Below are 26773 nucleotides of genomic sequence, written 5' to 3' on the forward strand. Positions count from 1 at the left end.
AATCCACACACCTCAGCTGAACCCTGTCTGTTTCAATGACTGTATCCCTTTAAGTTATTCAGATTCTACACAACAGACAGGTCCACCATGGCCCCTTCTTCACTCAACCTCTTCCCCTCCATTGCATCACATTTCCCCCTGGACATCTTGGCTGGGTAACCCACAGGAAAGGAACATGAGGAGTCTCAAATTACAATGCAGCATAAATTTTAATGAAATTGAAGCATGAAACAAGGAAGGGCATGGAGGACAGGACCTGATGCGGGCTGCTACAAGGGCAGCTGACAGGCACCATTTCACAGCAATTGGATGCACGTCTTTGTCCTACACACGTTGGGAGAAGCTGATGAGCCTCTCAGCTTGTTTCAGAATGAACTCGTGGTACAGGACAACATGAGAAAACAGAGACTCATGATGTGGAGAACAAGACAGAAGAAGAAAAAGACATCAGTTGGCCGTGTATCCACACAGCACAGGCTGGCACTGTGCTTCCCCCCGTCCCTTGCAGAAGGGCAAGACAGTGATCAACCCCTCCAGAAACCCTGGCCAGCAGAAAAGTCCTCATTCCGGCACCTGGCTTGGCTTGATGCAGCTCTGGACGTCCAGCCCGGCTTTAGCAGGGCAGGTACCTTCTGCTGTAGGAACGGCCACCAAGGCCAGAGAGGCTGAAGCCCCCGGAGTTGATGGGCACTCCCTGCTCACTCAGGATGCTGCCAACAGCAGCGGAGGTGGAGGATCCCACAGCGGTGTTCTGGGGGAAGGAGCTGAGGATGGGTCCGGGCAGGGTCACCACCACAGGAGAGGGCTGGATCACCACCCGGGAGTCCTGGCACTGCCTGACACAGGGCTCGTTGCAGCTGTTGGCCAGAGGGGTTGGGCCACAGGGCTGGCACAGGTCGTAGCAGGACATGGCTGCAGGATGGAGGTTCACCTGGGAGAGAGGGCAAGGAAAGCACAGGCAGCATGTGAGGTGCAGCTGGACAGCGTCCTTAGCAAGAGAAAAGGCACAGGCTGCATAGGGAGAAAGAGAGATGGAAGTGCCCCAATTTCCAAGGATTCCCTGCAAAGAAACCCAAGGTCTTCTCCCACCTCCCATAGCAGTGGCAAGGAGCTGAGAGTCACAAAAACTAGCCAGTGTCAAATGAAGGTCTGTCAAGTTCAGAAGCCAAACAGGAGAACAAGAGAAAGGGAGAGAGGCAAAGGAGGTTGTAACTCACCTGAACAACAAAGAGGAGAAGGCAAGAGAAGTGAATGAGGAGCCTAAAGTTGGACTGGCTTTTATACAGATCCAGACTGCCCCAGGCCCAGAGCCACCCTTTGTGCATGTCATGTGTTTACCAACAAGCTCATCTTGCATGCAAAGCATCACAATTAAAGAAATGGAGACGCTGCTTATGTTCCCTGCAATGCTGCCTTCTCATTTCCCTGTTCCTAACATGCCCATTCAGCCGCAAATGCTCCTCTTAAGCTACATCATTAGAGGCTAAAATTTTTCTGGGGAAATGACACAGAAGTGAAGCAAGAAAATGGAGGCAAAGAGAAGGAGATGACCAATTTTATTGGGTTATGTCAGACTCTCAATATCCTGAGGCTTCTTTTGTCATTTTCTATGAACATTGGGGGTCTAGTTTCTTTCCAAACCTACTACTAGAAGCCAGAATTCACACAGGTTCCTATTTTACAACCAGCCACATCCTCAGCTTTCCATATTAAGCAGCTCTGGCTGGCTCAGGCAGCAGTTTTCCAAGCATATCAGCTCTGCATTTGAATTATGGCCCTTCTGGGATATCAAGCATCCGTCTCCAGACAAATAAGCACGTCTGTTTTCCTTCTCACCTCTAACAGCAGCATCTAGATGTCTCCGGTCAGCACAGGCATGTTTCAGAAAGAAAGACATTGCTCTGCCACAACCAAGTGTTGCCTCAGCCCTCCAGTTATACTGGGATGTGCCCCACAAACAAAGGCGCATGCTGAGCACTAAATACATTTCCTTTCCTCCACTTGCCCATGGTCCATGCCTCCAGTTCTGCTTTGGCTCAACATACTGACAGGACAGCACACACACTTCCAAACAGACAGAAAGATTTGCATGCAACATATAAACCTTCCCACAAGCAAGTGAGGTCCTGCAGCAGCAGCCAAGACAGCCTGGAGAGCTGCAGATCTCAGAATCTCCCCAGAGATGCATACCAGGGGAAGGATTCAGTGCTGTACACTGCATTTTTTGGAGATGAAGGGAAACTCAGTGTCCCCAAGAGGAATGATAGCCCTGCTTGGGGCACCACCTGCCCTCCTCTGACACCACATCTGGGTCCTCATTGCACAGGATGGACAAAACTTCCACAACTTGGCTGGGACAGCACCACATACAGGCTACTCCCTCATCACGGATGCCCAGGGCAAATTCCTCATTTAAGATCATGAGGAGAGCTTAGAAGGTACACTGCTTTAAGTGATTTTAAGGGATGGAGGGACCAAGAACAGAACTGGGAGGGTACACCTCCCTCAGTCTCCACATTTTGAGGTCTTGTTTGAGGGACAAAAGGATCACTGTTTGGGACCTCTCCTGACACGGCCTGCTCAGCAGCTGAGTGGTAGTTCAGGAGGAGTTACTGCACATCTGCTCCAGACTGGCATCCCTTCAGGACACAGTGACACACGAGAAGGACTCCACAACACTGAAATGCTTCTGACCACAAGACTGCTCCAGTGGGGGGTAAAATGTTTTTCCTACTCCCTTCTAGACCTCATCAGATTTACCCAGATGTGTTGCTGACACAAAAATTCCCTTTCAGGTGACAGAGGACCATCCCTGTGTGTCAGTCCCACTCCCCTATCCATTTTACACACCCACGCTCAACCGATCCCTCTTGTGACAAAGCCTAGCCAAGCACTCACATCTCCCTCTATGCACTTGACCTGGCTGCTACATGTCCCTGCATGTCCTTCAGGTCTCTGTGCAGTTCCAAGGTTTGGAAGAAGAGTTTGGATGAGAGGAGGGAAGGACACATTCTGAGAGGCAGCACACAATCAGAGCCTTGGCCAGGTGGGTGTTAGCCTGCACAGAAACATCTCCCAGCAAGTTAATGGATTGCTTCTTCAACTGGAAGCCGGTATCCAAATTCTCTTGTTGTTCACCTGTCCCCTGGGAGAGCTCCTGGACACATTTCCTAGAATCAGACAATATCACATGCCCTTCTACTGCCCAATATACCTTCAATAACTGTGGCCCTTGGGAGAACTCAGCTTGTCCAGACATTACAGTGATCCTCTATGGCCCCTTATTCATCCACCATCTTTGCCCCTCCATTGCATCACATTTGCCCCTGGACATCTTGGCTTGGGAAACCCAAGAGAGAAGGAACACAAGGAGATCCAAATTACAATGCAGCATAAATTTTAATGCATTTAAAGAATGACAAAGAGCAGTGCCTGGTGGAAGGGACCTGGTGCAGGCTGCTACAAGGGCAGCTGACAGTCAGCCAACCCTTCACAGCAGTGGGACACATCTTCTGCACACATGGGGAGAGGAAGATGAGCATGACCCCTTCCACCTTGCTTCAGGATGAACGCATGACACAGAACAGCAGCAGAATAAAAGGGACTCATGATGCAGAGGAGAAAGCAGGAGAAGATGACATCAGTTGGTCGTGTTTCCAGACAGCACAGGCTGGCACCTTGATTCCCTCCTTCCCATGTAGGTGGTCAAGATGGTACTCAGCCCATCTGGAAACCCTGGCCAGCAGCTCCATCTTCAGTCCGGCACCTGGCTTTGGGCTTCCTGGTCGATGCACTCACTGGCCGTCCAGTCCGGCTTTAGCAGGGCAGGTACCTTCTGCTGTAGGAACGGCCACCAAGGCCAGAGAGGCTGAAGCCCCCGGAGTTGATGGGCACTCCCTGCTCACTCAGGATGCTGCCAACAGCAGCGGAGGTGGAGGATCCCACAGCGGTGTTCTGGGGGAAGGAGCTGAGGATGGGTCCGGGCAGGGTCACCACCACAGGAGAGGGCTGGATCACCACCCGGGAGTCCTGGCACTGCCTGACACAGGGCTCGTTGCAGCTGTTGGCCAGAGGGGTTGGGCCACAGGGCTGGCACAGGTCGTAGCAGGACATGGCTGCGGGATGGAGGTTCACCTGGGAGAGAGGGCAGGGAAAGCACAGGCAGCATGTGAGGTGCAGCCAGACAGTGTTCTCAGGAAGAGAAAAGGGACAGGCTGGGGAGCAGGGACAGGCTGCATAGGGAGAAAGAGAGATGAAAGTGCCCTAGTTCCCAAGGATTCCCTGCAAAGAAACCCAAGGTCTTCTCCAACCTTCCATGGTGGTGGCATGGAGCTGAGGGTCACAAATATGTTAAAGGAGCAAGCATGTCAGAAGAAGGTATACCTCAGTCAGAAGACAAAGTAGAGAACAAGAGAAGGAGAAGAGTGAGGCAAAGGAGGCTGCAACTCACCTGTTCGCCAAGGAGGACAAGGCAAAAGAAGTGGATGAGGAGCCTAAAGTTGGACTGGCTTTTATACAGATCCAGACTGCCCCAGGCCCAGAGCCACCCTTTGTGCATGTCATGTGTTTACCAACAAGCTCATCTTGCATGCAAAGCATCACAATTAAAGAAATGGGGATGCTGCTTATGTTCTCTGCAATGCTGCCTTCTCATTTCCCCATTCATGACCTGTCCATTCAGACAGACAAGCTACTTTCAAGCAACAGTATCAGAAACAAAAATGTTTCTAGGTGAAATGACACAGAAGTAAAAGACGAATAATCACCGTGCACAGTACCTGAGGAAGGAAACGCAGACACAACAGGCAGGCACAGCCCAGAGGCCAGCTCAGCCACCAACTTTGTGGTGGTGGAGCAGGACTGACAACAGCACATTCAGTCCACATTTCAGGACCAGATCTAATGATGGAGCCCACTCATTGCTGACCAGAGCAATAACTCCCACACAGACCAAGAAAAGTCTCAGAAATCAATGGGATAAGCAAATCTATAAAGCAACAGGAGGTTTACACTCCTGCCATCAACCTGAAGAAAGATCTAAGGGCTCAGGACAGACCTTAAATAGAGCCCTGGGTCAAAGGGGAGTAATGAGAGCCCCCAGGTGAGGCTCATGAAGGGCACTGAGTCTGTTGTTCCTGAATTCAGGCCACTGATTTGTGGGAAGAGGAAGTCTCCTGTGCACCTGGGACTCAGGACACTGGCTCCATCTATCACAACAACGGTGGGGCAGGAATTCCTCCTTCAAGCAAGGAAGCTTACATTCATGATATCAGTGCAAAATCTCTCTTTTCTTCTGACGCTCCTTTCAACCACATCCCTGCCCCAGAAAACCCACAGGTAGTCTTCTGGCACACCTTGAGTGTCTTGCAGTCAGTACCCGTGGTGAAGGTCTGCCCAAAGGCTCCCATGCTCTGCCACGCCCCGCTCTTTCTGATCCCATGCTGCAGATGTTGCCATCTCTGCCTCATATCATCTTTTCACCCTCCCTGTCTTCTGCTGTCAGCTCAGCACAGCTCAGCACTATAGATGCAGAGTGCCTTTCCCAAGGGCCTTCCTGCACCGCAGGGCACAGTGGGGCTGGTGACAGTGGCTGTCTTTCGAGGAAGACAGGGCTTTAGCTGTCTGGAAATGCAGTGCAGGGATTTCTACAGTGTAGGATAGAGCACTGCAGGTGCCCAACACTCTACCTGAAGTAGGAGTGGGGTGCATGGGTCAAAACATCACCTGTAGAACACTGAAGTATAGAGGAGGAAGTTATAGGCAGCTTGTCGTGTCCAGCAGGACCAGCCACCATGACCCAGTGCAACTTATCACAACAGCTACATGCCAACCCCGCACATGAGCAAAGTTACTTCCCTCCCTGATGTCACTGGTCTTGCAGTTCAGGGCAGAAAGGTAGAAAGACACAGTTGATGCATCATGGAATGTTTGTTTCCTTTCACTGGCTGAAAAGGGACAGATAGAGTTATTTTAAGTGCCCTTACTTCAGTTTCATGTGTATCACTGCTCATGCGAACTGCCAAATGTGATTCTGCACCTTGGCTAGTATCACTGAGAACTACAGAAGGAGGTCTAGGCATACAAAGAGATGGTCTGGGCAGAGAAACGAAGGAATGCACCTCTTTGGCAATTTTTTGCACACCACACTCATCTTGGAGCCATGGAGAGCATCACTGAGTTTTCACAAGAGACACAAGAAGTCTGGTAGTCAGGCCAAAGTGATGTGGGTGCTGTTGGATGCCTTTGTCACATGAAAAAGGCAGTCCCTACCTGGTGATCATTTAGGTGGGACTACCAGCAGAATCCACCAAGGTACTTATTCAACATCACACATTTACCTATGTCATTACGATGCATAGCATCATCTTTCACCCAGGACTGCTTAGCTGGGCATCCCAAGAGGGAAGGAATGCAAGGAGACTCAAATTACAATGCAGCATAAATTTTAATGCGTCTAAAGAATGAAACAGTGCAGTGCATGGTGAAAGGGACCTTGTGCAGGCTCCTACAAGGGCAGCTGACAGTCAGACGGGCCTTTACAGCATTAAGACACAAGTTTTCCTCCCACACGCATGGGGAGAGAATGACGAGGAGCCACTCAGCTTGATTCAGGATGAACCCAGGGCACAGAACAGCAAGAGACAAGAGGGACTCATGAGGCACAGAAGAAAGCAGCTGAAGAAGACGACATCAGTTGGCTGTGTTTCCAGACAGCACAGGCTGGCGCCTTGATTCCCTCCCTCCCATGCAGGAGGTCAAGATGGTACTCAGCCCATCTGGAAACCCTGGCCAGCAGCTCCGTCCTCAGTCCGGCACATGGATTTGGGCTTCCTGGTCGATGCACTCACTGGCCGTCCAGTCCGGCTTTAGCAGGGCAGGTACCTTCTGCTGTAGGAACGGCCACCAAGGCCAGAGAGGCTGAAGCCCCCGGAGTTGATGGGCACTCCCTGCTCACTCAGGATGCTGCCAACAGCAGCAGAGGTGGAGGATCCCACAGCGGTGTTCTGGGGGAAGGAGCTGAGGATGGGTCCGGGCAGGGTCACCACCACAGGAGAGGGCTGGATCACCACCCGGGAGTCCTGGCACTGCCTGACACAGGGCTCGTTGCAGCTGTTGGCCAGAGGGGTTGGGCCACAGGGCTGGCACAGGTCGTAGCAGGACATGGCTGCGGGATGGAGGTTCACCTGGGAGAGAGGGCAAGGAAAGCACAGGCAGCATGTGAGGTGCAGCCGGACAGTGTCCTTAGCAAGAGAAAAGGGACAGACTGGGGAGCAGGGACAGGCTGCATAGGGAGAAAGAGAGATTAAAGTGCCCTAGTTCCCAAAGATTCCCTGCAAAGAAACCCAAGGTCTTCTCCCACCTCCCATAGTAGTAGCATGGAGCTGAGAGTCACAAAAACTAGCCAGTGTCAAATGAAGCTCTATCAAGTTCCAAAGCCATACAGGAGAGCAAGAGAAAGGAAGAGAGAGGCAAAGGAGGTTGTAACTCACCTGAACAACAAAGAGGAGAAGGCAAGAGAAGTGAATGAGGAGCCTAAAGTTGGACTGGCTTTTATACAGATCCAGACTGCCCCAGGCCCAGAGCCACCCTTTGTGCATGTCATGTGTTTACCAACAAGCTCATCTTGCATGCAAAGCATCACAATTAAAGAAATGAAGACGCTGCTTATGTTCCCTGCAATGCTGCTTTTTCATTTCCCTGTTCCTAACATGACCGCTCAGCCACACACGCTCCTTTCAGGCAACAGCATTAGAGGCTAAAATGTTTCTGGGGAAATGACACAGAAGTGAAGCAAGATCATCAAGGCATTGAGATCAAGATGACCACCCTCACCAGGTGATGACAGACTCTCACCATCCTGGGCCTTGATTTGAGGTTTTCTTTTAACATAGGGGACTTTATTTCCTTCCAAACCTATCAATAAAGGCCAAACTTCCACCCAGGTTCTTATTTTACAACCAGCCACATCCTCAGCTTTCCATATTAAGCAGCTCTGGCTGGCTCAGGCAGCAGTTTTCCAAGCATATCAGCTCTGCATTTGAATTATGGCCCTTCTGGGATATCAAGCATCCGTCTCCAGACAAATAAGCACGTCTGTTTTCCTTCTCACCTCTAACAGCAGCATCTAGATGTCTCCGGTCAGCACAGGCATGTTTCAGAAAGAAGGACATTGCTCTGCCACAACCAAGTGTTGCCTCAGCCCTCCAGTTATACTGGGATGTGCCCCACAAACAAAGGTGCATGCTGAGCACTAAATACATTTCCTTTCCTCCACTTGCCCATGGTCCATGCCTCCAGTTCTGCTTTGGCTCAACATACTGACAGGACAGCACACACACTTCCAAACAGACAGAAAGATTTGCATGCAACATATAAACCTTCCCACAAGCAAGTGAGGTCCTGCAGCAGCAGCCAAGACAGCCTGGAGAGCTGCAGATCTCAGAATCTCCCCAGAGATGCATACCAGGGGAAGGATTCAGTGCTGTACACTGCATTTTTTGGAGATGAAGGGAAACTCAGTGTCCCCAAGAGGAATGATAGCCCTGCTTGGGGCACCACCTGCCCTCCTCTGACACCACATCTGGGTCCTCATTGCACAGGATGGACAAAACTTCCACAACTTGGCTGGGACAGCACCACATACAGGCTACTCCCTCATCACGGATGCCCAGGGCAAATTCCTCATTTAAGATCATGAGGAGAGCTTAGAAGGTACACTGCTTTAACCTGAGGATGACAGTAAAAGTCCATACAAACAGAAATGTTGCCAGGGCTCAGTGAGAGCCAGCTGGTCCCTGCAGGATGGGAGCCAGGAGATGAGTAAGATTACAAGGCCAGGAGGGCAGCAGCCTATTAATAATGGCCCCATTGCACAGTACCTGAGCAAAGAAAATGCACAGATGGGTGCTGCCCAGAGGCCAGCTCAGCCACCAACTTTGTGGTGATGGAGCAGGACTGACAACAAGCAGCAAACCCAGTCCACACAGCAGGAGCAGATCCAGTGAGGGTAACCTGGCCCAACAGAGCCCACTCGTTGCTGACCAGATCCATAACTCCCACACAGATCCCAGAAAAGTCTCAGAAATCACTGGGCAACTTAGGTTCCAGGTCAAGAGGACTCATGATCAGGCATAAGCAAATCTGCAAAGCAACAGGAGGCTTACACTCCTGCCACCAAGCTAAAGAAAGGGCTATGGTCTAGGACAGAGTATCAAAGGGGAGGAGGACGGGTGAGAGATGCCCAGTGAGGGTTCATCAGGGCTACTGAGTGTTTTATTCCTGAACTCAGGCCATGATGTGGAAGAATCAGCCAACATGGCTGAATAGTTCAGAAAAGGCGACTGAGGGGCACAAAGAGATCATCTGAGGTCAGGAATGAAGGGATTCAACACTTTGGGCATCTGTCACACATCACACTCATCTTGGTGCCATGGAAAGCATCAGTTTGGTTTGCTGAGAGACACAATACACTACTGTTCAAGACAAAGGGATGTGGATGACTTTGAATGGTATTATCACATGTAGACATGTAGAGTCTCCACCACATGATTATTTCAGTGGGACTCCCACCCTCTGCATCCCCCAAGAAAGATACTAATCAATGACATGCTAAATAGCATCACTTTTCCCTCTGGACAGCTTAGCTCGGCATCCCAAGAGGGAAGGAACATGAGGAGACTCAAATTACAATGCAGCAAAAACTTTAATGAGTCTAAAGAATGAAACAAAGCAGGGCATGGTGGACAGAACCTGGTGCAGGCTGCTACAAGGGCAGCTGACAGTCAGGAACCCCTTCACAGTAATAGGAAACATGTCCTCCTCCCATACACATGGGGAGAGGAAGATGAGCATGACCCCTTCCACCTTGCTTCAGGATGAGTCACAACACAGAACAACAGGAGATAAAAGAGACTCATGGTGCAGAGAAGAAAGCAGGAGAAGAAGACATCAGTTGGCCGTGTTTCCAGACAGCACAGGCTGGCACCTTGATTCCCTCCCTCCCCTGCAGGAGGGCAGTAAGGTGCTCAGCCCATCTGGAAACCCACACCAGCAGCTCCATCTTCAGTCCAGCACCTGGCTTTGGTCTTCCTGGTCGATGCACTCACTGGACATCCAGCCCGGCTTTAGCAGGGCAGGTACCTTCTGCTGTAGGAACGGCCACCAAGGCCAGAGAGGCTGAAGCCCCCGGAGCTGATGGGCACTCCCTGCTCACTCAGGATGCTGCCAACAGCAGCAGAGGTGGAGGATCCCACAGCAGTGTTCTGGGGGAAGGAGCTGAGGATGGGTCCGGGCAGGGTCACCACCACAGGAGAGGGCTGGATCACCACCCGGGAGTCCTGGCACTGCCTGACACAGGGCTCGTTGCAGCTGTTGGCCAGAGGGGTTGGGCCACAGGGCTGGCACAGGTCGTAGCAGGACATGGCTGCGGGATGGAGGTTCACCTGGGAGAGAGGGCAGGGAAAGCACAGGCAGCATGTGAGGTGCAGCCAGACAGCGTTCTCGGGAAGAGAAAAGGGACAGGTTGAGGAGAATGGACATGCTTCACAGGGAGGAAGAGAGCCCTAGGAGCCATGGTGCACAAAGTCTTCCTGACAAGAGAGCCCAAACCGTCTGTCATCTATTCCCTATGGAGAATAAGACGGACAAAGATGCTGGGAGAAGGATTGAGGAGCACAGCTATCACCAAAAGCTACATCAGAAAAAGGCTCAGTTAAGTTTGAGAGAAAAAGAGGACAACAAGTTAAAGAGGATAGTGAAGCAAAAGTGGTTGCTGTTCACCTTGTTCGCCAAGGAGGAGAAGGTAGAAGTGGATGAGGCAGCCTGCAGTTGGACTGGCTTTTATACAGGTCTAGAGTGCCCCAGGCCCAGAGGCACCCTTCACACATATGACGTGTTTACCCAACAAGCTCTTATTTCATACTAAGCCTCCCAGTGATATAAATGGGACGCTTGTTTCCATTCCCTGCAATGCTGCCTTTTCATTTCCCTGTTCTTAATGTGACCACTCAGCCACACAAGCTCCTTTCAAGTGACAGTATTAGAGGCCTAAATGTTTCTGGTGGAATTTACAACAAAATTCAGGCAGATCTTTCAGCCAAGTGGGTGGAGTGGTGCCGTATTTTCTGGTGATGTCATCACCTTACTCTCCTGAGGCATGCCTTTGGCCTTTGTTCTAATGAATGCTGGTTTTTTCATTATAAACCTAGGATTAAAGGGCAGAGTTTCTTTTTTTTTTCAGGGACTGGCCAAATCCACCGCTCTCTGTGCCTCCCAGGCTTTTCAAATTTTCTTAATCATCAGTTTTTCATCAAGGTGTCTATGCTGTTGAGCTTTTGAACTTTCTTTGATATCTCACATTGCCCTTAGAATAAATTAGCCTGTCTGATTTTCCTTCTCACTTCTTTTAGCATTGTCTGGAGGTCCCCAGCCACCAGAAAAAGAATGTTTCAGAAAGAATTTTAATGCTTTCCCACAAGTAAGTATTAGTTAACCACAGCTGTTAACTTTCAGTAACCACTCCCTAACAAGAATGACTTCTTCCTTCAAAACTCTTCCTTCTTCCATTTCCCACTTCCATAACTCAGCCTCTGCTTAGGCCCTTATGGGCTGACAGGACAGCACACACACTTCCAAACAGTCTGCAAGATTTCCATGCAACATATAAAACGCCCCACAAGCGAGGACTGGTGGTGCCAGCAAAGACAGCCTGGAGAGCAAGGAAAGGATTCAATGCTGTCCATGCATTTCCTGGAGCAGAAGAGGAGCTGAATGTCTCCAACAGGAATGACAGCTCTGCTTGGGGCACCGCCTTCCCTCCTCTCAACAACCCATCTGTGTCCTCATTGTGAGGGGTGGACAACACTCCTTCCCCAATTAGGCTGGGACTCCAACAGAAACAGGCAAATCTCTAATCACAGATCTCCAGAACAAATTCCTCATTCAGGAAGACAAAGGGAGCTTTTGGTCATTGGGAGATGTTTAAGCAAATATGCCTGCAGAAGAAATCCCCCATGTGTCTGTACATGGCAGACTGGAATGTAATGGAAGGATTTCCTTCAAACACAAAAGTTTTCATTACCCTCAAACAATGCTACACACCAGTTTCCTATCCATGGCACTTCCACTTAAAACCCTTTTGTAAGCAAAACTTGAAATGCAAAGAAGTCATTTCCTACTATCTGTCTATTCTCCCAACTCACCCCCCATAGTAAAGGTCTATGTAAATGCTCAAGCATCCTCATACACCCTGCTCCCTCAGAGCACGTACTGAGGGTGTTGCTCTCTTTCCCTGGTTCAGTCTCGATGTTGTTTTGCTGAAGGCTCAGCATGGCTTACAATCATAGATGAGAGTACATACCTACACTGTCTCCCAGCAGATAAAGGCATGGGAGAATTTTGAAAGATACCTTTAGTACAGCCAAGACAAGAAATAGTATCTGGTGAAAACATATTTCTAAACCAAGGATAGTGCACAAGTGTAGCCTTTGGCTCTGACAGAAGAAGGACAGTAAGGCCAGGAGCAAAGCATTCCGACTGGAGGAACAGGTCACAGAAGGGAGGGAATGAGAACAACATTGAAATTCAGAACAATATTTCCTTTTAGACAGTGGATCTGGCTGCCACATGGCCCTTCAACTCATTTGGGACTCCCACAAGACCCAGGGTTTGGAAGAAGTCCTTGGAGGGGAGAAGTGAAGGACACATTCTGATTGGTAACATGCAATCAGAGCCTTGGCCAGGTGGGTGTTAGACAGCACAGAAATGTCTTCCAGCCCATCAATGGCTTGCCTAATCAACTGGAAGTCAGTATCCAACATCACTTGTTGCTTACATGTCCCTTGGGGAAGCTCAGGCTACGCGTCTCATACTCAGACAATACCACACATCCAAAACTGCCGCATGTCTCTTCCAAAGACCACAGACCTTGAGGGCACTAAGCTTCTACAAGCATGAGGAGGGTCCACCATGGCCCCTTATTCATTTGCCCTCTTCCCCTCCATTGCATCGCATTTCCCTCCGGTCAGCTTGGCTGCACAGCCAAAGAGAGAAGGAAGAGAAGGAGACTCAAATTACAATGCGTCATAACTTTTAATGAGTCTAAAGAATGAAACAAAGCAGGGTATGGGGGAAGGGGCCTGGTGCAGGCTGCTACAAGGGCAGCTGACAGACAGGCACTCCTTCACAGCAATGGAACACACGTCTTCCTCCTACACACATGAGCAGAGGATGATGAGCAGGAACCCTCTCAACTTGATGCAGGATGTGCCGGTGGCGCAGGACAGCAGCAGACAACAGGGACTCATGGTGCAGAGAAGAAAGCAGGCGAAGAAGACGACATCAGTTGGCCGAGTTTCCAGACAGCACAGGCTGGTACCGTGATTCCCTCCCTCCTTTACAGGAAAGTAAGACAGTGCTCAGCCCATCTGGAAACCCTGGCCTGCAGCTCCGTCCTCAGTCCGGCACATGGATTTGGGCTTCCTGGTTGATGCAGCTCTGGACGTCCAGCCGGGCTTTAGCAGGGCAGGTACCTTCTGCTGTAGGAACGGCCACCAAGGCCAGAGAGGCTGAAGCCCCCAGAGCTGATGGGCACACCCTGCTCACTCAGGATGCTGCCAACAGCAGCGGAGGTGGAGGATCCCACAGCGGTGTTCTGGGGGAAGGAGCTGAGGATGGGTCCGGGCAGGGTCACCACCACAGGAGACGGTTCAATGATCACCCGGGAGTCCTGGCACTGCCTGACACAGGGCTCGTTGCAGCTGTTGGCCAGAGGGGTTGGGCCACAGGGACGGCACAGGTCATAGCAGGACATGGCTGAGGGATGAAGGTTCACCTGGGAGAGAGGGCAGGGAAAGCACAGGCAGTATGTGAGGTGCAGCCGGACAGCGTTCTTGGGAAGAGAAAAGGGACAGGCTGGGGAGCAGGGGCAGGCAGCACAGGGAGGAAGAGAGGATTTCCTGACCTGGTCCCCACAGGTTCCCTACAAAGAGACGAAGATTTTTTCCCACCTCCCCACAATGTGGCAAAGAGAACAGGGATGCTGGGAGCAGGATCGAGGAGCAAGGATCACAGTAAAAGAAACACAGAGACAAAGACTCAGTTGAGGCCAGAAGACATAGGGGGGAAAAAAGAAAGGCAGGAATCAGGCAAAGATGGTTGCAGCTCACCTTGTTCACCAAGGAGGAGAAGGTAAGAGAAGTGGATGAGGGAGCCTGCAGCTGGACCAGCTTTTATACTGGTCCAGACCACCCCAGGCCAAGAGGCACCCTTTGTGCCTGTCATGTGTTCACCAGCAAGCTCATCTTGCATGCAAAACATCATAATTAAGTAAATGAAGACACTGCTTATGTTCCCTGAAACACTGCTTTTTCATTTCCTTGTTCTTGATGTCCCCATGCAGCCACCCAGTCTCCTTTCAAGTGACAGTATTAGTAGGTTACAATGTTTCCAGGGGAAATGACACATCAGCACTGGCAGATGATAGAGCCACTGATGAGCAGCGTCCCACCCTGACAGATGATGCCATCCTTTTGCCCTCCAGGGCCTCACTTTAAGGAATCTCATCATGAACAGGGCATGTTTTCATGCAACCCAAAAATACAAGGACAGACTTAAAAAGAATGTTCTGTGACAGGAGTCAGCATACCCATTGTGTAACCTAATACCTAACTCCATCAAATTTTGGTATAAACTTCCCAGTCACCTTGGACACTTTGAAGATTTTAGACTCTGCAGTTCAACATCAAGAGAAATTCATATGTTCACTGCCCTAGCACACTTTATCTGGAAAGCCTCCAGCAACCTCCAATCAACAAGAGAAGGAAACTTGAGAAGCAGAGACATTCCTCCTTAACACACACTAAGTGTACTCCCTCTGCCATACCACAGCACCAAAGGCCATTGTTGGGGATACTCAACTGTTCCTTCTTCATCCTCAAGGCTACCAAACACTTCTTCTCTGATCCCACACCCTAACTCAATAACTGGCTCTGCAAAAAGCTTGGAAAGCTTTCCATGAGACACCAGACCTCTTCACAAGAACACATGGTCTGAAAACATCAGCAGGAACATGGTGGAGGCAAGTACACATCCAGATCTCTCTCTCTTCTTCCTAGCATCCCCACACACCCTAACATGCATTTTACCAGTGGCCATGCTAGTCCTGCACTCAGCACCTATACTGAGAGTCTGTTCAAAGGCTCCGAGGTCTTCCCGCAGCCTGCTCTCTCTGATCCCGTGGTATGGATGCTGCCTACCCTCCCTGGTAAATTTTTTGTCCCCACCTTGCTTCTGCTGTCAGCACAGTATGGTCACAAGTGTTGATGCAGAGTGCATTTCCCAAGGGACTCTGTGCACAGCAGGGCACAGGGGGTTGCTGATAGCAGCTGTCTTTCAGACAAGACAGGGCTATGGATTTGAGGAAAGACATCACAGGCATTTCCACAGCATACGGGAGAGCACAGGAGGTTCCCTTCACTCTACCTGAAGCAGAAGTGGGTTGTACGGGGCCAAACATACTCTGTGGATGATTAGAGAATATGGGAGGCAATGTCAGACAGCTTTTCCAGTTGTACCTCACCAACTACATGCAAACTTCTAACACAAGCAAGGTTACTTGCCTTCCCGGTGTCACCAGTCCTGCAGTTCAGGGCAGAAAGGCAGGAAGACACAACGGCTCCATACTGGAAGGTTTCTTTCTTTCCTTCCTCTCTTGTGCAAGGGACAGAGAAGGGCTTGTTAAATGCCCTCACTCCAATGTCATGGGCCACAGGTCTTTGCAACTCCCCAGAGAGTGTCTGTGCAGCTCTGCCAGTGTTGCTGAGTACTTCAGAATGGGGCCTGGGGTGTACAAAGAGATGGTGTGGGGGCAGAAGTGAAGGGATAAAACTCCTGGGGCATCATCTCTCATACATCACACAAGTCTTAGAGCCATGGAAAGTGTCACAGGCATCTGCTGAGCGATAAAACAAGCCTGGTGTTCAGGACAAACGCATGTGGGTGACTTTCAATGGCTTTATCACAAGTAAAAGACAGACAATCTCCAGGTGACATCTCAATGGGACACCCACTCTTAATCACTCAAAAAGAACCACATCCTCTCAGGTACCCTCTTACCATGTATGGGATCACATTTACTAATGCAGCACCCTCTGTACCCTGGGCTGCATTAGATTAAATGTTTCTGGTGAGCTGAGAGCGCTGATCCTTCCCCTTCACTCAGCATGCAGGAGGGCACTCTGGGAGTGCTGGGTCTTGTTCTGGGTGCCCCAGTGTAAGAGAGACATGGACGTAGTAGACAGAGTCAAATGAAGGGCAACGCAGGTAATGAAGGGACTGGACGTTGTACATATAAGGGAAGACTGAGAGCGTGGAAGAGCAGGTTCAGAGGAGTAGGGCCTCATTCATGTATTTCAACACCTGAAGGGATGGTGCAAGAAGGGCGCAGTATGGCTCTTCTCTGTGCTGCCCATGGGAAGCACCAGAGGCAATGGGAAAAAAAAACAGAAACACAGAAAACTCTATCTGAAAGTCTGGAAAACTTTTTCATTTGATGGTCATCAAGCACTGGAACACATTGCCCAGGGAGATTATGGAGTCTCCATTCTTGGAGATATCCAAAAGCCATCCCCAACTACAGCAACTAGCTTTGGGTTGACCTCCTTGAGCAGGCAGTAGGAGCAGATGATGTCCAGAAGTCCCCACCAACCTCAGTCATGCTGTCATTCTGTCATTTCTCATTGAGCAACTTTGCTGGGCAAACCAACAGGGAAGGAACACAAGGAGACTTCCACTACAATGCAGCATAAATTTTAATGAATCTAAAGAATGAAACAAAGCAGGGCATGGTGGAAGGGACCCGGTGCAGGCTGCTACAAGGGTAGCTGATGGTCAGGCACCCCTTCAGAGCAATAGGACACACGTCTTCCTCCCATAAACATCTGGAAAGGATGATGAGCAGGATCCCTCTCAGCTTGATTTGGGATGACCCCGTGGCACAGAACAGCAGCAGACAAAAGGGGACTCACGATGCAGAGGAGAAAGCAGCAGAAGATGACATCAGTTGGCCGAGTTTCCAGACAGCACAGGCTGGCACCGTGATTCCCTCCCTCCTTTACAGGAAAGTAAGACGGTGCTCAGCCCATCTGGAAACCCTGGCCAGCAGCTCCGTCCTCAGTCCGGCACATGGATTTGGGCTTCCTGGTCGATGCAGCTCTGGACGTCCAGTCCGGCTTTAGCAGGGCAGGTACCTTCTGCTGTAGGAACGGCCACCAAGGCCAGAGAGGCTGAAGCCCCCGGAGTTGATGGGCACACCCTGCTCACTCAGGATGCTGCCAACAGCAGCGGAGGTGGAGGATCCCACAGCGGTGTTCTGGGGGAAGGAGCTGAGGATGGGTCCGGGCAGGGTCACCACCACAGGAGACGGTTCAATGATCACCCGGGAGTCCTGGCACTGCCTGACACAGGGCTCGTTGCAGCTGTTGGCCAGAGGGGTTGGGCCACAGGGACGGCACAGGTCGTAGCAGGACATGGCTGCGGGATGGAGGTTCACCTGGGAGAGAGGGCAAGGAAAGCACAGGCAGCATGTGAGGTGCAGCCGGACAGTGTCCTTAGCAAAAGAAAAGGGACAGGCTGGGGAGCAGGGACAGGCTGCATAGGGAGGAAGAGAAGATTTCCTGACCCAGTCCCTACAGGTTCCCTACAAAGAGACGAAGATTTTTTTCCCACCTCCCCACAATGTGGCAAAGAGAACAGGGATGCTGGGAGCAGGATCGAGGAGCAAGGATCACAGTAAAAGAAACACGGAGACAAAGACTCAGTTGAGGCCAGAAGACATAGGGGGGAAAAAAGAAAGGCAGGAATCAGGCAAAGATGGTTGCAGCTCACCTTGTTCACCAAGGAGGAGAAGGTAAGAGAAGTGGATGAGGGAGCCTGCAGCTGGACCAGCTTTTATACTGGTCCAGACCACCCCAGGCCAAGAGGCACCCTTTGTGCCTGTCATGTGTTCACCAGCAAGCTCATCTTGCATGCAAAACATCATAATTAAGTAAATGAAGACACTGCTTATGTTCCCTGCAATATTGCTTTTTTCATTTCCCTGTTCATGATGTCATGCAGTCACACAGGCTTCTTTCAAGTGACAGTATTAGAGACCAAAATGTTTCCAGGGGAAATGACACGTCAGCACTGGCAGATGAAGAGGAGTGTCCCATCCTGACAGATGATGCCATCCTTTTGCCCTCCAGGGCCTCACTTTAAGGAATCTCATCATGAATAGGGCATGTTTTCATGCAACCCAAAAATACAAGGACAGACTTAAAAAGAATGTTCTGTGACAGGAGTCAGCATACCCATTGTGTAACCTAATACCTAACTCTATCAAATTTTGGTATAAACTTCCCAGTCACCTTGGACAACTTGAAGAGTGCATTTCCCAAAGGACTCTGTGCACAGAAGGGCACAGGGGGTTGCTGATAGCAGCTCTCTTTCAGACGAGACAGGCTTGTCTGTATGGCAGGCCAGCCGTACATCACCAACTATAAAGTGGATGTCTCTGTAAAGATCCCAAAGCAATGACAGTCATTGGGAACAGCCTGTGGAAGTTTTGGATTAAAGGATTTCAAAGCACTTTGCAAAGTCTCATTAATGATTTACACATGCAAAACCCTTATTATTATATTTTAAGTATGCAGCATGATTGCAGTGATTTAAAACAGAGTTGCAAAGTCACCCTGAAATTTGTGTCAAGGTTAGCAATGTGCATTCTCTAGTTATGTTTTAATGTGCTTGCATCATACTACATTTTTGTTCGACTTTTGTTTGAAAAGTAGCTTTGCACTGCCTCCAGACTTCTCAGAACAGGTAACTCAAGAAACTTGCTGCAGAAAACCTGAATATCCTCAGACAGCACTGATTTCTCAGTACACAAATATGCACGTGCTCACTTGGCTCTCTCCTACGCGTGTGAAAACAGAGAGAAGCAATTGCATAAGCATGCATGACCTCTGCATCTTGTTTAATTTTGTTTGCATTTAGGGGAGGGCCTCAGAAAGATATGAACTCACATTGATAAAGGAATAAAGATCCTTTACTAAGACCCTTAACCAAGACCCAGAGGCCTTTTCAGGGGAGTCAGGAGGAAAATTTGAGCAAAGGATTAAGCTCTTGTACATCTCTAATGAATGTGAGAATGTAAAGGTCAGAAAATGCACAAATTAGGTTAGTCCGACACATGCAAACAGGATGCAGAGCTTACTCTTGGAAAAAAATATCTGGGTCTCTAATTAGGTCATCATTCACAAAAGGCTTCTTTAATCTTTCAGTCAATTTAGGAAAGTTCCCACAACATCGGGCACCTATTTATCTTATTTTTTCCTTCATTTGTTTTCTTTATTTTTCCCTGTTCTCTTCAGAAAAGCAGATAAATTCTTGTTGAGACAATTGTTCATTGGTAACAAACTGTTACCTAAGGGATTATTTTTGATGTGGGATTTTCTTTAAATGGGTATTATTTTTTAACAAAGATCTTTACTCCTTAGTTAGCAATTTGCAGGCATTGGTAACTGCAGATTGCTTAAGTGACAGCTTAAGTTTCAAAATTAAGCTATATATTTGAATCCTTTTGGACACTTATCTCTTCAGATTCAATTAATTTCAGGTCTCTTTCCTGTAAACACGGCTCTCCCAGAGAGAAGGATGTTCCTGTGTCCAAATCACTGGTCTGGTTGCAGTTGTACACACTTCGGTCATCCTATAGACTGAGCTGTTACACCAAATCCTCAGTTTATGCTCAGAGAACGTGAATATAATGCACACACTTAAAATCATTTAGTAAAACTCAGGTCTGTATTTACTTCCTGACTGGCATAGATTTCCTATGTAAAACTGGAAAAATAATTTCAGGACATATAAAACATGCTCACTGCACTTTTCTGTACTGACAGCCCCTCCCTTAATCCATAGGCATTAATATCACATTTGTAAAAGTGACAGTAATCCCTTCTCTTTTGTTTCTCAGGTCTAATCAGTTTGAATGCTTGTTGTTCAGTGTTGGAACTTGCCTTTTGTTTGTCTGATGCAATTCAAACTCTGTTAAGACTTCAAAGAGTTGCTGGAATTCAAATTATAAATAATATGATAAATGCCTATGAGGAAAGCCTGTTTTACTCCAGGCTGTTCCATTTGCTCACCAAGTGACCTCTGACAATTCATTTAGCTTCTATGCTTCACTATTAAACCTAGATAATAACTAGAATTAAAATTCGCCAAAGGCAATGAAAAACCAAGTGGCAAGGGAAGTGCAAGGTAGCATTTTACACAGTGCCCAAAACTGCAAAGAGAGTAAAATTCTAAAGGAATCCCACGTTGTCCTATGGCACAAGGGGCTGTAAAAAGAGGATGTATTGAACACGAAGCCCTGAGCAGTCTCTGGGACAGTATTTACAGAAGAGAAGGCCCATAAGAGGAGCAGGGGTTACACTAAACCTGGATTAATGGCACAAAATGCTTCAGCTACCGAAGATGAGGATAGCAGCTACGGGTTTTCTTGCCAGGCATTCCCAGCTATCTTCCTGGGAAGTTTATTAAAGACCATATGTGATTTGCCCCAAGTGCTTGTGGAAAAGCCTTCCCGGGACATTGCCCTGATTCAGGTGATGTCCAGGGCCACTCAGCTCACCCAAACATGGGGAAGGAGCTGCCATCCCACAGCCAACACCATTCTCAGGCTCCTTTGCACAAACCCTGAAAGGCTCTCTTGCTGCAGGGCTCCATGTCTGGACCATCACAGGGTGTCTTGCTGCCTTGTCTATAAAACTGGGCTACTGGGGCAATTCTAGTAATTAAGGGATCTACTGCAGGCAACAGCTTTCACAGAATCACAGAATGTTAGGAATTGGAAGGGACCTGAAAAGCTCATCCAGTGCAATCCCCCCGGAGCAGGAACACCCAGATGAGGTTACACAGGAAGGTGTCCAGGCGGGTTGGAATGTCTGCAGAGAAGGAGACTCCACAACCTCCCTGGGCAGCCTGGGCCAGGCTCTGCCACCCTCACTGAGAAGAAGTTTATTCTCAAGTTTAAGTGGAACCTCTTGTGTTCCAGTTTATACCCATTACCCCTTGTCCTATCACTGGTGGTCACCCAGAAGAGCCTGGCTCCATCCTCCTGACACTCCCCCTTTATATATCTGTAAACACGAATGAGTCCCCTCTCAGTCTCCTCTTGTCCAGCTCCAGAGCCCCAGCTCCCTCAGCCTTTCCTCACACGGGAGATGCTCCACTCCCTTCAGCATCTTGGTGGCTGTGCTGGACTCTCTCCAGCAGTTCCCTGTCCTGCTGGAACTGAGGGGCCACAACTGGACACAATATTCCAGGTGTGGTCTCCCCAGGGCAGAGCAGAGGGGCAGGAGAACCTCTCTGACCTACTGACCACCCCCTTCTAACCCACCCCAGGTACCATTGGCTTCCTGGCCACAAGGGCCCAGTGCTGGCTCATGGTCCCCCTGCTGTCCCCAGGACCCCCAGGTCCCTTTCCCCTATGCTGCTCTCTAATAGGTCATTCCCCAACTTATACTGGAACCTGGGGTTGTTCCTGCCTAGATTCAAGACTCTACACTTGCCCTTGTTCTATTTCATTAAATTTTTCCCCACCCAACTCTCCAGCCTGTCCAGGTCTCTGGATGGCAACACAGCCTTCTGGTGTATCAATCACTCCTACCAGCTTGGTGTCACCAGCAAACTTGCTGACAGTCACTCTATTCCCTCGTTCAAATTATTGATAAATATATTGAATAACACCGGCCCCAGTACTGCCCCCTGAGGCACTGCGCTAGATCCAGGCCTCAACTGTACTCTGCCCCCTGACCACGACTCTCTGGCTTCTTCCCTTCAGCCAGTTCGCAGTCACCTCACTCCCTGCTCATCCAGACCGCACTCCCTCAGTTCAGCTGTGAGGATGCTGTGGAGACTGTGCCAAATGCCTTACTCAAGTCAAGGGAGATTACGTCCACCTCTCTGCCATCATCCATCCATCTTGTTATGTCCTCATAAAAGTCAATGAGTTTGGTCAAGCACGACTTCCCCTTGGTGAAGCAATGTTGACTGCCCCTAATGACCCTCTTATCCCTGATATGCCTTGAGAAGGCACCAAGGACAAGTCATTCCATCAGTTTCCCAGGGATGGAGGTGAGGCTGACCGGTCTAGAGTTACCTGGATCCTCCTTCTTGCCCTTTTTGAAGACTGGAGTGACATTTGCTTTCCTCCAATCCTCAGGCACCTCTCCCATTTCTCAAGACTTGCCAAAGATGGTGGAGAGCAGTCCAGCAACGACCTCAGCCAGCTCCCTCAGCACCCGCGGGTGCATCCCATCCGGACCCATGGATTTATGGATGTCCAGATTGCCTGACTACTCCCTAACCCAGTCCTCATCAACCCAGGCAAACTCCTCCATTGTCCTGCCTTCCTCTGGGGCCTCAGCGGTATGGGATCCTCAGAGCAGACTCCAGCACAGTAGATGGAGACATTTGTGCTAAACTAAGTTCTTATCAGGATAGAGGGTTTTTTGTGTACTTATTTCCACCTCATTCTTCACCTCAATAATGTAACAGAAAAACACAGTCTGGATGGAAACGCCAGTTTCAGAGTACAGCCCATTGCAGCCTTCTCTTTCCTGTAATATTGTCCCTTTCAAACCAGTCAAAAATATGGGGGAAAAAAAAAAAAAAAGAAAAGAAAAAGGAACACCAACAACAACCGCCCAGCTCTGTGACTTGAGATTGAGTCAGTGGCGAAAAAAATAAACGTGGGTGGCATCTAGCTGCCTTTAATTGCAACGTGGTCAAACCCCGCAAAGAGATCCTGAAACAAATCCACATGCTCCACTTAAATCCTATGCAAGCACTATTTGTAAACACTGAAGTCAGTGTTAGATAACATGGAGCTTTCTCCCGAGGAATCAATCCTATGCAGAGATGATCAGTCTCATTGGGAAAATGGCTACAAATGTATTGAGTTGTTGTCCTCATCTGGAAACACTCAGTGAGAGGGGTAACAGTTATATACTGGTAAGTTTAATGCCTCACAAAGCATTTCAAAGGAAAATTCTCCTCCGCACTGGACAACATGTCAAATTTGGGAAATGAAAATAAAATCCTGTTCCCTGACAACAAATGGTGCTACTGATGCTCCCTTGAATCCTTCTCACAGGCTGAATTTTAGGGAAAAAAAATGCAAATAAAAGAATGCTTGATCAACTCTTGATATAACTGAAATGTGGTTAAAGAATTATATCAAGTTATTTTTGACCCATGAAATAGCAAAGTGAATCCTGCCTCCAGGGTGTAGGGTGCATTTAGCACACTATGTGAAGATCCAATAGCCAACAAACACAAGCAGCGAGCAAAACAGTTTCATTACTTGCAGAAGTTATGCATGCAGCAAAGTTTGTTTTGCAACTAATTAAGACTCCATGCAAAAAGGGTGTCACATCCTCCAGGCAATTTGACTAAGTGTATAAAAGCATTTGCTATGTAGAACTCTTCTAATCACTTTTCTTAAACTCTTCTCCTTGGTGATTCGGGTAAGTCAATTTTCAATCAATTACTTATTGCTTTCTAAATATTGTCAAATGATAGATTGAACTTAGGAACTGTCAGAGGGTTATTGTTCCAGAAATATATTTTGTATTGTCCTTTAGTTTTAAGTCAATTTAAGTTTTACAATTCACATGTTAAAGCTGGGATTTACAAACTACATTAGTGTTCAGGAGAGCAGTTCATTTAAACCAGGGCTGGCATATAAAACTACCTCAGAACTCTGAAGACTCTCAATAATTTCATAATTTCATAGCAAGTACTCTTTTCATATTATAAAGACTTAGGTTTCATTAAACAGACTATCATTGAAAAAGTAATGTTTTATTATGTTCTCACCCTCAGCTGTCTTCAGGAAAGCTACGGTGTCTTTTAACAGTTGAAGAACTTGTCCTAAATATTTTCAAAATACTACAGAGACTGGAACTCACATTTTTCTTACTAAAAAAAACACTTTTACTGCTGGTTTTGTTTAAAATATAGTGCTGAATTTCAAATCAGGAGGAACGTACAGGTGTTCCTTCTTCACCTCTTTTCATGAGGACTAGGATGACCTTTGACAAATTACTTTTCTGCATTGCGCTACAAAAGGATTCCTACACTTAGACTTATCTGTGGCAGCAATTCTTTCCCCGAAGGCAGAACTAGCCATTTCAGATCCCCCTTTTTAGCTGAAGAAAAGATTTTGTTGCTGTCTTTTTCTTACCTTCCAGTCAAAGACACAGGGTCAATTGGAAACAGCTGAAGATGCAGCCCTGAGAACTGGAGCAGGCAGCAATGGCGAGTGGCTAAAATGAGACATTGAGCTGGGGACACGAGAAATCTCCCTTGAATTTTGTCTCTCCCACTGCCTCCTGGGGTAGACGTGGGGACGTGCCTGGGTATCAGTTGGGGCCCATTCTTTGCGCTAGCCCTCAATCTCTGCCACATCAGTTTCATGCTGATAACCTGAAAAAGAAAACCAATCTTGCCCCTCAATCTGTTTGCCTTGCCTAATTAGTGTGGGCACAATTCAGGGCAAGGATGGCCTGTTAATCTATAATTATACAATGCCAAGGAAAATCTGCCCTTGATATCAGGTATAGTTTTAAAGAGCTGTGTGATTTCAGAGATAAGATACTCTAATCCAGGTGATATAATTATGAGACTAATAAAATATGGGTGGATCTTCATTCCAGATCATATTGTTCCACTTCTAACCAGGTGAGATGAGGTAAATTACTTCACCCCCATGTTTTGGTTTTGTCAGTGCTGTGAGGATTAAAATTGAAATTTAAAACTAGTTGAGTTGGGGTTACGGCTCTCAGTGGGGTTTGAATTTGAAGTAGGAGACAAAGCAGTGCAACACACTCAAAATCCTGGGAAGAAGCAAAATGAACCAATAGGACAAGAGCATTTTAGGCTTAAAACAGGGGGCATCTGGGAAATATCAGATATTGAAATAATTAAGTTCAAAAGGGTTACTTAGGAAAGAGAAGAGTTACTGGATAGAAAAAGGAAACTGGACAAACATTTAACTATCATCTGAATTATTTGCACCTTGTAATTGCCCTTCTTGCCAGCAATCATGATGCCCAGCATGCAATCCTGTCTTCCCACAATTTTGATATTTAATACGTAAAATTCTTGCTGGACTAATAACTGCCTTTCCCCCTCTCCTCCTCCTGTGTTTCAGGTCTGGATCTGTCACATGTCTCCCCACAATGAGTGCCGCCTGCCACCGGGGGTGGCATGTCCAGAGCCATTTGCCATCACCTCCAGTGAGACCTGTGTGATAAAATACCCCGATACAATAGTGGACATAGTGGACCCTGACGTGCCACCGTACTCTGTGATATATCCCGGCCCAACTCTCACCACATTTCCTCAGCAAACCATAGTGGGATCTACTGCGTTGTTTGATATCAGGAACTTCTTCAGTTCCAAGGGATCTTTTGGGTTTAGGGGCGCGTGTGGTTCTGGGACAGCGTGTAACTCGGGATTACCATTTTCTGATGCGGGAAACTGTAATCCTTTTTCTGCTCACTTATCCCAACCATTTTGCTGTAAAACTGGCAGGCCAACCTAAATCCAACATGGATGTCTGTGGATTAAGTGAAAAGCAGAACTGAACAGAAAGACAGATTATGACTAAGTTTATGGATGATGGACTATAGAAGTGCTGAGCTCCCACAGATCCCAGTGGAGTCAATAAAAGCATGGCTTCCTGGCACTAGACCAGCATGAGGACTAGAATTTCCAAACTACAAATTTCACTATTGATCTTACTCAAAATTAGGATTAAATTTTAAAAGAATGAATTTTCCAAGAAACAAGATTTTCAAAAATATCTTTTCAGTTTGATAAAAATGTATCTTTCAATAAATTTAAATTTTTACGCCAATATTGACTTTTTATTATCATTTACTCTCAAAACAGAAAGCAAAAAGTATTTCAAAAATATCTGATGGAAAATCTTGGTTTCAAAACTGAAATGGTGTCAAAATTTATATTCGCTTGTTTATTTTGCTGAACCAGAATTTACCATTAAAAGAAAAAAATCAACTCTACTTGGCATTTCTTAATATTAGGCATTTATAAGTCTTTCCTGTGCTCTATTTCTGCTTAGACCCCTGCAATGCTACCACTTCCTAGCTTATTTTTCTGCCTATATCCCACTTGATGCAAACCAGGGCAAAACCAAAAATAACTTAAAGCAATTGTAATAGCAGATTTCTTTGTAAAATATCTCTGATCAAAAATGAGCAACCTATGCAGAATCATGTAACTGGAGATTCATTGTAGCCCCTCATGAAATTCTGGAACTCTTGATTATATCCTATCCATCTAATGTTGTACAAGTATATTCAGCTTCTCACTCCCATTAAACATTGTCATGCAGCATGCACTTTTTGGTTTTCCTTTTCTCTCTACACTTTATTTTTGAACCCTTGTGAGTCCCACCGTAGGTGGCATTGTCACCTTCCTGACAATCAACACCCATGCCAGCATTAAATAAATCTCCACCCAATAATTATAAACTTTTGTATTTTTCAATAATTCATCCAAACTGCATTTCTGCTTGGAAGAAGGAGGCTGCTGTCTCTGGAGGGTGCTGTGTCCTGCATGGTGCAGGGCCAGTCCACCTCTGGAACATTTAATGGACACCTGTTTGGCTGCAGCAGCATGGAGCCTCCTCCACACTCCT

General features: G+C 47.9%; 6 protein-coding genes and 1 long non-coding RNA gene across 7 annotated transcripts; 1 reads left to right on the forward strand and 6 right to left on the reverse strand.

The window, feature by feature from the left end:
• Positions 1-190: 190 nt before the first annotated feature.
• LOC102098374 (feather keratin B-4) lies at positions 191-1340 on the reverse strand. Its single transcript, XM_005512806.4, has 2 exons — positions 1218-1340; positions 191-931 (listed from the first exon to the last, which is right to left on the reverse strand). Exons 1-2 carry the CDS (start codon positions 1323-1325, stop codon positions 614-616), a joined length of 426 nt encoding a protein of 141 aa, XP_005512863.3. The 5' UTR covers positions 1326-1340; the 3' UTR covers positions 191-613.
• Positions 1341-3380: 2040 nt separating this feature from the next.
• On the reverse strand, positions 3381-4603 carry LOC102098194 (feather keratin B-4). Its single transcript, XM_021279961.2, has 2 exons — positions 4451-4603; positions 3381-4134 (listed from the first exon to the last, which is right to left on the reverse strand). The coding sequence occupies exons 1-2, from the start codon at positions 4556-4558 to the stop codon at positions 3817-3819; spliced, it is 426 nt and encodes a 141-aa protein (XP_021135636.1). The 5' UTR covers positions 4559-4603; the 3' UTR covers positions 3381-3816.
• A 1823-nt stretch (positions 4604-6426) lies between these two features.
• LOC102098020 (feather keratin B-4) lies at positions 6427-7644 on the reverse strand. The gene is made up of 2 exons (XM_065042742.1): positions 7491-7644; positions 6427-7184 (listed from the first exon to the last, which is right to left on the reverse strand). Exons 1-2 carry the CDS (start codon positions 7596-7598, stop codon positions 6867-6869), a joined length of 426 nt encoding a protein of 141 aa, XP_064898814.1. The 5' UTR covers positions 7599-7644; the 3' UTR covers positions 6427-6866.
• A 2040-nt stretch (positions 7645-9684) lies between these two features.
• On the reverse strand, positions 9685-10926 carry LOC102097844 (feather keratin B-4). Its single transcript, XM_065042754.1, has 2 exons — positions 10780-10926; positions 9685-10442 (listed from the first exon to the last, which is right to left on the reverse strand). The coding sequence occupies exon 2, from the start codon at positions 10419-10421 to the stop codon at positions 10125-10127; it is 297 nt and encodes a 98-aa protein (XP_064898826.1). The 5' UTR covers positions 10422-10442; positions 10780-10926; the 3' UTR covers positions 9685-10124.
• A 2144-nt stretch (positions 10927-13070) lies between these two features.
• Positions 13071-14320, reverse strand: LOC135576548 (feather beta keratin-like). Its single transcript, XM_065042756.1, has 2 exons — positions 14166-14320; positions 13071-13831 (listed from the first exon to the last, which is right to left on the reverse strand). The coding sequence occupies exon 2, from the start codon at positions 13808-13810 to the stop codon at positions 13514-13516; it is 297 nt and encodes a 98-aa protein (XP_064898828.1). The 5' UTR covers positions 13811-13831; positions 14166-14320; the 3' UTR covers positions 13071-13513.
• A 2470-nt stretch (positions 14321-16790) lies between these two features.
• LOC135576547 (feather beta keratin) lies at positions 16791-18038 on the reverse strand. The gene is made up of 2 exons (XM_065042755.1): positions 17884-18038; positions 16791-17548 (listed from the first exon to the last, which is right to left on the reverse strand). Exon 2 carries the CDS (start codon positions 17525-17527, stop codon positions 17231-17233), a length of 297 nt encoding a protein of 98 aa, XP_064898827.1. The 5' UTR covers positions 17528-17548; positions 17884-18038; the 3' UTR covers positions 16791-17230.
• A 5397-nt stretch (positions 18039-23435) lies between these two features.
• LOC135576549 (uncharacterized) lies at positions 23436-26473 on the forward strand. The gene is made up of 2 exons (XR_010468338.1): positions 23436-23573; positions 25262-26473. It is a non-coding gene; the product is annotated as an uncharacterized LOC135576549 (long non-coding RNA).
• The last annotated feature ends 300 nt before the right edge of the window (positions 26474-26773 follow it).

The sequence above is a fragment of the Columba livia genome, chromosome 28 (assembly GCF_036013475.1).
Source record: "Columba livia isolate bColLiv1 breed racing homer chromosome 28, bColLiv1.pat.W.v2, whole genome shotgun sequence".
Classification (NCBI taxonomy): Eukaryota; Metazoa; Chordata; class Aves; order Columbiformes; family Columbidae; genus Columba; species Columba livia.